Raw genomic sequence first — 9,060 nt, forward strand, 5'->3', positions numbered from 1 at the left:
TTTTTTTTTTTTTTATATAAGAGCATTTCTTTTGTGTTGAACCTAAAACGCCATTCCCACCATTCCCATATAAATAATTGCAAGTCTTAAAATAAATCTGCATTGGATAGTCAGTAATTACATTGGTTGATCCACAGAGGTGATTCATGTACTTGAATACCACATGCTGTAATACAGCATGGATTTGTGAGGGATTGCATTAAGGGCTGTGTGCCTTAGGCATGCATGGCGGTAATGTTTGGATAAGGATGTTAAGAGCTGGTGGGACCGGGGTCTCCGGTGGCAGCTTGTCGCCAACACATTAGCACAAAAAGAACACACAGAGCTGTACTCACTCTAATAGCTTTTCCACATTTTTAATTCCATAGACGGCCTGGCCACCTTCAAAAGCTTCCTCAGATCTGAGTTCAGCGAGGAAAATATTGAGTTCTGGGAGGCTTGCGAGGACTTCAAAAAGACCAAGTCCCCCCTGAAAATGGCCATCAAAGCAAACAAGATTTATGAGGACTTCATTCAGACCGGTGGGCCCAAAGAGGTTTGTTTGTTTTGCCATTGTTTTTTTGTTTGTTTTTTGTTTTTTGTGCTAATCACACTCAGATTTACAGTTCAGATAAAAAAAGTACAGTGCTTCAGAGGTAGAAGGAAGCAGTTCTCCATCAGACTCGTTATTCATCTCCTGTGAAAATATGTTTCATATCAGTTGTTTAGATCACTGTATAAACGCTGAGGCCAATGTTCTCCCCCCTAAATATCCCCAAGGAGCTACTGTATAAAAACTTGAAAGTGCCGTTAAGGTACCACTCCTTCAAGTTATTTTTTTAAGTCAGCATAAGCTTGTGTTCTGCATCTGAAATACATCATTTAGGCATATTGTTTTATCTACATGATTGTTGGTTACTCATATTTGATATTTAAGCATCTTGAGCTGGATATAACCTAATGAAAATGCTGTTGTCCACTCAGGTATTAGCAAGGTCATTTAATGTATAATGTTTCTAATAGCCAAAAAGGTTGTAGGTTCTAACCCTGTGCCACTAAAACCCACATTTAAACTCATGCTGTCCTTTTGTTTAAAGCTTAAAAATAATTCAGTAAATGATCGTGTTATTTTTTTTACAGCCATTAGACAACATACCAAATTTTGATAAATGTAGCAATAGCTATTTGTTTCTTAGTGACCATAATGTTTTTTTAAATCAATGAAATGCAAACAGTGTCTCATTGCCATTTTAAATATAACTTTTTCTAATTATGTGATTGTTTCCGCACCAATATTTTGTACTGATATTTTTTTAGTTCTGTTCTTTCATTATTATGATCAAACACTTTGATTGTGCATATTACAATAAAACAAAACAAAATCTAAATACATTTAAATATAAAACAATGATTTAAAAAAATAAATGGGTAAGACACATTCAAAACAAATGGAAACAAATGGTTGCTGCTTGCAAAGATTTAATAATTAACAAGTCAAAGACTTTTGAGGCATTTCTCTATATCAGATTATGTAAGGAAACTGATATGGTCAACATGATGGTCAGGAAGAAAATAAAAATGAATACAATTCTCTAATCCAGCCTGTATTCGTAAAAACTGCAGGGAATCAGTCAAATTGTCTGAATTCGTTCCAGAAGACAGACTGCTCCACAGCCCTCCTAGAGTGCTGAGACACTGTCAAAGTTGAAATAATGTGTTTCTTACTCATTATTTTTGTCCAATTTGAAGCATTTTGTGACTGACTTTTACACACTTCCTCCTTATCCCCAATATCATGCTTTTAGGTGAACATCGACCACTTCACCAAAGATGTGACTCTGAGGAACCTGGTGGATCTTTCTCCCTCCTCTTTCGAGCTGGCTCAGAGCCGGATCTACACCCTGATGGAGAAAGACTCCTTCGGTCGGTTCCTGCGGTCTGAGCAGTACCAGGAACTCCTCAAGTAAACTGACTTGTCCAGCTGCAGGGAGACTCATCACTTTGGTCACAAATTTATGTCACAGAAATCATTTTTACTCCAAGTCTTTAATGTACACTTTTTGACAAATTTCTAAAGCTCATTAAACGATACCACAGTTGGTGGAAGTGGAAAACATCGGGAACGGTTGCAATGTCTCCCTGCAGCTGACTGAACTGGCCCACTGCTAACAAGAACATCTTAACACAATGTGATTCCTGCCCAGTGCTCTGAATGTCAAAGTCAAGAACTTCAATAAAAGAAGTTGATTAGGGTTAAGAAACAGTATTGCTCCTTATAAAAGTGTGATTTGTCATTAGCAAACATTTAATTTGTACAAGTGCAAAATGCCAAGGATTTGAAGCGCCTCTTAAAATCTTGTATATATGTCCTATTAATTGGAGTCACACTCTTTTCTGACCCCTGTAGACTAAATAAAGACTAAAACTGATCCCCACTTGTAATTTATGGCTTTTCGGATAAGTGCAGAAGTGTTTCATGTACTTTTGATGAGGACGTTCTGACCCGAGCATCTAAGCAGCATGTTCATCAAGGGGAAGAGGCTGGGGAATGGGAACGGGAGATTGTGGGCTTTTTCTTGGAAATGTTTGCGTTAACATTAAAATGACCAAATGGTAAACCAATGGAAATCATGGGGAAACGACCCACTTAGTATTGAAAGCTAACTATAAGTCAAAGCTAAAAAAAAAAAGTGTGACATGTTAAGATGCACTCCAGTCTCTGGGAACTTGTTGTTTGGGTTACCGTAAAGCTTAAAAATAATTCAGTAAATGATCGTGTTATTTTTTTTACAGCCATTAGACAACATACCAAATTTTGATAAATGTAGCAATAGCTATTTGTTTCTTAGTGACCATAATGTTTTTTTAAATCAATGAAATGCAAACAGTGTCTCATTGCCATTTTAAATATAACTTTTTCTAATTATGTGATTGTTTCCGCACCAATATTTTGTACTGATATTTTTTTAGTTCTGTTCTTTCATTATTATGATCAAACACTTTGATTGTGCATATTACAATAAAACAAAACAAAATCTAAATACATTTAAATATAAAACAATATGTAAATATTATAACAAAAATAAATGGGTAAGACACATTCAAAACAAATGGAAACAAATGGTTGCTGCTTGCAAAAATTTAATAATTAACAAGTCAAAGACTTTTGAGGCATTTCTCTATATCAGATTATGTAAGGAAACTGATATGGTCAACATGATGGTCAGGAAGAAAATAAAAATGAATACAATTCTCTAATCCAGCCTGTATTCGTAAAAACTGCAGGGAATCAGTCAAATTGTCTGAATTCGTTCCAGAAGACAGACTGCTCCACAGCCCTCCTAGAGTGCTGAGACACTGTCAAAGTTGAAATAATGTGTTTCTTACTCATTATTTTTGTCCAATTTGAAGCATTTTGTGACTGACTTTTACACACTTCCTCCTTATCCCCAATATCATGCTTTTAGGTGAACATCGACCACTTCACCAAAGATGTGACTCTGAGGAACCTGGTGGATCTTTCTCCCTCCTCTTTCGAGCTGGCTCAGAGCCGGATCTACACCCTGATGGAGAAAGACTCCTTCGGTCGGTTCCTGCGGTCTGAGCAGTACCAGGAACTCCTCAAGTAAACCGACTTGTCCAGCTGCAGGGAGACTCAGTTCTTTGGTCACAAATTCATATCATTTTACTCAAACTAAAAGTCTTTAATATACATTTCTGACACACTTCTAAAACTCATTAAACGATACCGCAGTTTTTTATTTGGTAAAAGTGGAAAACACCAGGCACAGTTGCAATGTCCCCCTGCAGCTGACTGAACTGGTCCACTGCTAACAAGAACATCTTAACATAAATTGTTAAAATTGCCCAGTGCTCTGAATGTCAAAGTCAAGAACTTTAATAAAAGAAGTTGATTAGGGCTTAAGAGACAGTATGCATTGTTCCTTATAAAAGTGTGATTTGTCATTAACAATCATTTAATTTGTACAAGTGCAAAATGCCAAGGATTTGAAGCGCCTCTTACAATCTTGTATATATAATGTCCTATTAATTGGAGTCACACTCTGATCCCTGTAGACTAAATAAAGACTTAAATCCCCGCTTGTAATTTATGACTTTTCGGATAAGTGCAGAAGTGGTACATGTACTTTTGATCAGGATGTTCTGACCCAAGCATCTAAGCAGCATGTTCATCAAGGGGAAGAGGCTGGGGAATGGGAATGGGAGAGTGTGGGGTTTTTCTTGGAAATGTCTGTGTTAATATTAAAATGCCCAAATGGTAAACCAATGGAAATCATGGGGAAACGACCCACTTTGTGTTGAAAGCTTCACTATAAGTCAAAGCTAAAAAAAAAAAGTGTGACATGTTAAGATGCACTCCAGTCTCTGGGAACTTGTTGTTTGGGTTACCGTTGTTGAAAGTTGCTAAGATGGGAATTTCAAGTAGGAGGGAATCTCTATAAAGCACTGGGCACATCATTTTTTATTCTAAAGGAAATGTTTATTCCCATGCCACTTTAAAAGCAGAAAACATTTAGATTAAGTCATGGAAACCCAAAACATCCAAGTGTTTTTTTTTCTTTCTCCGACTTCCTACAGCAACCATTTATCACAATAACATAAATATATACACACTGTAATACCTATAAACTATTATACTCTACACAAGAATGATTACTGCAAAATGTTATTGAAGTTAACATCTATTGTTTGCCCTAAGCATGTGCAGGCAGTCGTGAGTTGTAAGTCAAGTTATTGCAGATAGAACGGCATATCAAACATACGTAACCCACAAGTGTGATATTCAGTGTTCTTTTGCATGTTTTTATTTAAAGTGTGTTTCACAGACACATATACTCTTGCATGTTTCTTTATTATACTGTGTGTAGCTATGTCACTAAATCTAATAACATTCATTCATATTATGAGCAGTGGTAGGTGCCTCCAGAAGTCCTTACTGATGTTCCAAAAGCAAATTATTAGTTCACTGCAGGACAGGTTTAGTTTAATATGGCCATCAATAACTGGGCATCACCAACTAAATTCAAGATAAATTGAATTAATCCCACAAGAATTTTAAGAGCAGTAACAGCTCTTTTAGTTAATTAAAAAATATACATATTTTAAAATTATGATTTTTTTTTTTGCCTAAAAATTGTCAGTAAGGACTGACAGAGTACCTTGCTTATACAAGAAATCTGCATAAAACTATATGCATGTATGTTTGTAGTTGATCATATAAAATCCATAATCACATTAAAGTTCTGAAGATTATTTTTTTTTCGATGTACATATCAGCCTTTTACAAATGACTTTAATTTATTATCTTTAAGATTGCTTGTCTGTTTGTTTGATCTTCAAGGTAAAAATGACTAAGATAAGATTGTGTCCTTTCGGTTATTTCTAAAAAAAATATGAGGCCTGATTTTGTCCTTTTCTTTACCAAGCAAGGCTAGTAAATCAGCAAAAGTAAATCAGACACTTAAAAGTTAAGCTTTGTTTTCCTCCTCTCTGTATTATAATTGTTCTGAATCATCATGGAATTACTCAGCATTGTTTAATGGTACTCCATTTTGGCAAGCATGGAATTTCAGTAATATCTGTATTCCCAAGAGAACGTTGTTAAAATGCCAAATCTGAATAATAATGCAACTGCTTCCTGACTTCCTGTACGGTAAGCTCTCTCATCCATTTCCTTTAGCCACTCGACCAGAGTGTTTTATTCACACAACCGTGATAAGATGAGTGGATATGTGTGAAGAATAGAAAGATATAACAAGAAAGACAGAGGAAGAGAGAGGTGGAAAATTGAGATGAAGCAGATGGGCGATGGGAGGTTGCCAAAATAAACAATGTCAGACGCAAACATGTTCACATTCATTACCACTCTCATTCCTAGAAATAGGCGTAGACTTGTGCCTGTGGCTTAAACCCCTTGTGTACTGGCGGAACCGAAAGACATTTCTTGAGTTGCATCAAAAAGGCACCCTTTTCATAAATGCCAAACAAAAGAGCATCTCCATTTTGCTTTGTCGATGTCCAGACTGTAGGTCAGGATCATCAAAACTGTTCTTTATTAAATAGTTTTTGTTCTGCTGCTTTTATCAAAGACATACAAGAACATAACTAATTTCATTTAAACAGCAAATGCACGCATCCAATTAATCTCTGCTTAAACAAGGTTAAACCCTTTTGAACATTCTATTATAAGCTGACTCATTACTCTTTCACTGTCACTTCTCTGATGAATAAAAAATTAATAATTTTTAAAAATGCTTACTGATTCCAAAGTTTTACACAGCTGTAGTGTATGAATCAGTCAAATGAACTAAGAACATTTTCTTCAGAAAATGTGCAAATACTTTCATCTTCATTTTTAACAATATACTGTTTTATAATTTAAATTAACTTTTTATTGTAAAATGTTTTGTTTGAAAAGTGTGTTTGTGCTATATGCCTCTTTAAAAAAATAAATGCCACAGGGTTTGAAATTTTCTTATAATGCAAATAAATTAATACATTATGTGTTCAAATACTTTTTATGGCTACTGTACATCTGTATATCCGTTCACAAATAGCGTGTCAGTTCACATGCCAAATTTATTTTTATGACAGTCCTCATTCGACACAATTGTGGTGGTGTTACCTCAGTGCTGAAACTATGTACAACAGTCATACCATACCAGGGCCAAACAATATTAAATCTTATCCAGGTATTAACAGCAGACTTACGACAGCTCGAGCTGAAGCTATAACAACGCACAAGAGTGTGAGAGTGTGTGTGTGGAACAGGATACTAATCATGCCCTTACGGCACAATAATGCTGTTCCTGCTATTTGCGCATGCACACAAATGGAAACAAATGTGGCTCGTACACACAAAAACAAAACCAGAAACCAGATAACGACTGTGCAGGGCTCAGATGGAAGGAGAGATAATGCTCTCTAAATACTCACTTCATATGGTCATTTGTGTAGTAAAACCAGACCGCTCTCATTAAAGAGACAGCTGTGAATTTGCTGTGTTTTTGATGGCTACCAAGATTTACATAGGTGAATGTAAATTCTAGGAAATCTAAATAATGAACTGTTAAGTTTGGCTTATAAAACTGTTTTTTTTTTTCTTTTAACAAACACCCAAAAATACCAAAACAATGTTATTATATTGATACAGCTATGTCCTTAATGCATTTCATACACTCTCAGAAAAAAAGTACAACGCTGTCTCTTAGGTAAGGTAAGGTAACTTATAACTTGCAGGTAACTGGTATATATAAGTAACTTAAAGTTACATATTAGTACTTTAAAGCAACGGTACGGGGTTTTTTTACCTTGAAATATCAGTTTCAAAATCTTTCTCATGGTTCACTGACATCTTTTTTGGGACGCTGCGTCCGAAATCGCATAGTTCCCCACAATATAGTATGTGAAAAACAGTATGTGAGGCGAGTATATGTCTGAATTCATAGTATTTTGAAAAACAGTAGGCAGCAAGTACCTGGATGACCTACTGTTCTACTTCAGGCGTGACTCTGAAGTGCGCATACGATGGACACTTTACTGTCCCATGAAGCCACGGGAGAGAAGTTATCAAATGGCAGTGAAGTGACGCAACGGACACTGGTAGATCATGACAGTAGCAACACGGCAGATGTAGTAAATTCAAATTCAAATACAGTACCTACTCAGACAGTACGCGATTTAGGATGCACTGCATGTTTGATTAGGAGTACAAATTTCCAGTTTAAAGGGTGGATTGCTTTACGGCAACAACAAATGCAGTAATTTCAACAGTGGTATATTTACGACAGTGAATTCCACTCACTTAACTGTAGGGGGCTCTAAAGTCGCAGAAATACACAAAACTATTAGTTGCTTTAAAAGTATATTAGTACTTCAAGTGTATAAGTGTCCCTTTTGAAATGATACTTTCTATGAAGTAGTTGTGAGTCTGAAATCGCACATTTATTCCCTCTTATTGTGGAGAATTAGGGGTTTTGGGCATCACCATGAGTTATATAAGGGGTTGGGGCAATTTCTAGGGAAGTCTGTTTCTGCCAGAAAAAAAATTAAGGTAATAGCGACCTTCTATCTCACAATTTAGACTTTTTTTCTTGCAATTCTGACATTTTTGTCTTAGATATAAATTCAGAATGGCAAGTTATACACCCAGAATAACAATATATGACTGTTTTTCTTGCAAATTCACAGCTTGTAATTCCAAGTTAACATCTCGCGAGTTTATATCACACAATTCTGAGAAGGAAGAAAAAGTCTAAATTGTGAGATAAAAAGTCGCAACAGCTTTTGACTTCATTTAAATACCCTTGGTACGCACTAGACTAGCACCATGGTTAAACTAGACTAGACTAGAGGTGTTCAGTCAGTGCACTGAAAACAAACTCGGTTAATTCGGCCTCTAATGTTTCCTGATAAATAGATTTTCAGATGCAGAATACAAATATGGCCTATTCTTCTTTGGTTCAAGCAAGTTCATTGCTGTTTTGTGTGTGTCTGCCATTTGAAAAGCTGCCCACTTCAATAACAATGATCAAACAGGCACTCCAGCACCTGAAGCACCAGAGCAGAGTGTAATTACATCAAGCCCTGTGCTGAGCCATAATGAGCAGCCTGCTGTCCTGCAGCAAGATCCTGCTGCGAAACAGAGAACACAGAACAGAGAACAGAGAGAGAGAAAGAGATAAATCGGTCAAGAAAAACAGCCTGTTCTCTGCTTTACCAGACACTCATTTGCTCCTCTGTAACTGCAGGCAAAGGCAAAACATGTCAAGTCAGTGTAGACGAGGGGTCCTGAGAAGTCACACGTTTCTTTTGGGAATCTAAAACAGCTATGCAGAAGGTTATTGAATTGTTTTTGTAGGTTGTTTTGTAGGCAAATGTGAGCACATAATAGGGCTTGAATAACTTTGTAAAATGTTTACCTATTATATTCAAAGCTGGATTGTCAAAAACTGTGGCTATAATGGCAGCGTCCATAATGACCTTCACTCAAAGTCATCAGCAATATCTCAGTTTCACTTGCATTTTCCTTTGTCCTGAATTTAATTGAATAGAAAGCAT

General features: G+C 36.2%; 1 protein-coding gene and 1 long non-coding RNA gene across 2 annotated transcripts in view; one reads left to right on the plus strand and one right to left on the minus strand.

Annotated features, from left to right (window-relative positions):
• Positions 1 to 2,705, plus strand: part of rgs5a (regulator of G protein signaling 5a) — a 9,744-nt gene extending 7,039 nt beyond the window's left edge. Inside the window, exons 4-5 of the mRNA XM_016543775.1 lie at positions 369 to 535; positions 1,785 to 2,705. Coding sequence (XP_016399261.1) covers positions 369 to 535; positions 1,785 to 1,946 — 329 coding nt within the window. The 3' untranslated portion in view covers positions 1,947 to 2,705. The remainder of the gene's footprint in view (positions 1 to 368; positions 536 to 1,784) is intronic.
• A 1,294-nt stretch (positions 2,706 to 3,999) lies between these two features.
• Positions 4,000 to 5,358, minus strand: LOC107732441 (uncharacterized). Its single transcript, XR_001638875.1, has 2 exons — positions 4,829 to 5,358; positions 4,000 to 4,791 (listed from the first exon to the last, which is right to left on the minus strand). It is a non-coding gene; the product is annotated as an uncharacterized LOC107732441 (long non-coding RNA).
• Between the last annotated feature and the right edge of the window lie 3,702 nt (positions 5,359 to 9,060).

The sequence above is a fragment of the Sinocyclocheilus rhinocerous genome, unplaced genomic scaffold (assembly GCF_001515625.1).
Source record: "Sinocyclocheilus rhinocerous isolate Xijiao unplaced genomic scaffold, SAMN03320098_v1.1 scaffold1150, whole genome shotgun sequence".
NCBI classification, from domain to species: Eukaryota; Metazoa; Chordata; class Actinopteri; order Cypriniformes; family Cyprinidae; genus Sinocyclocheilus; species Sinocyclocheilus rhinocerous.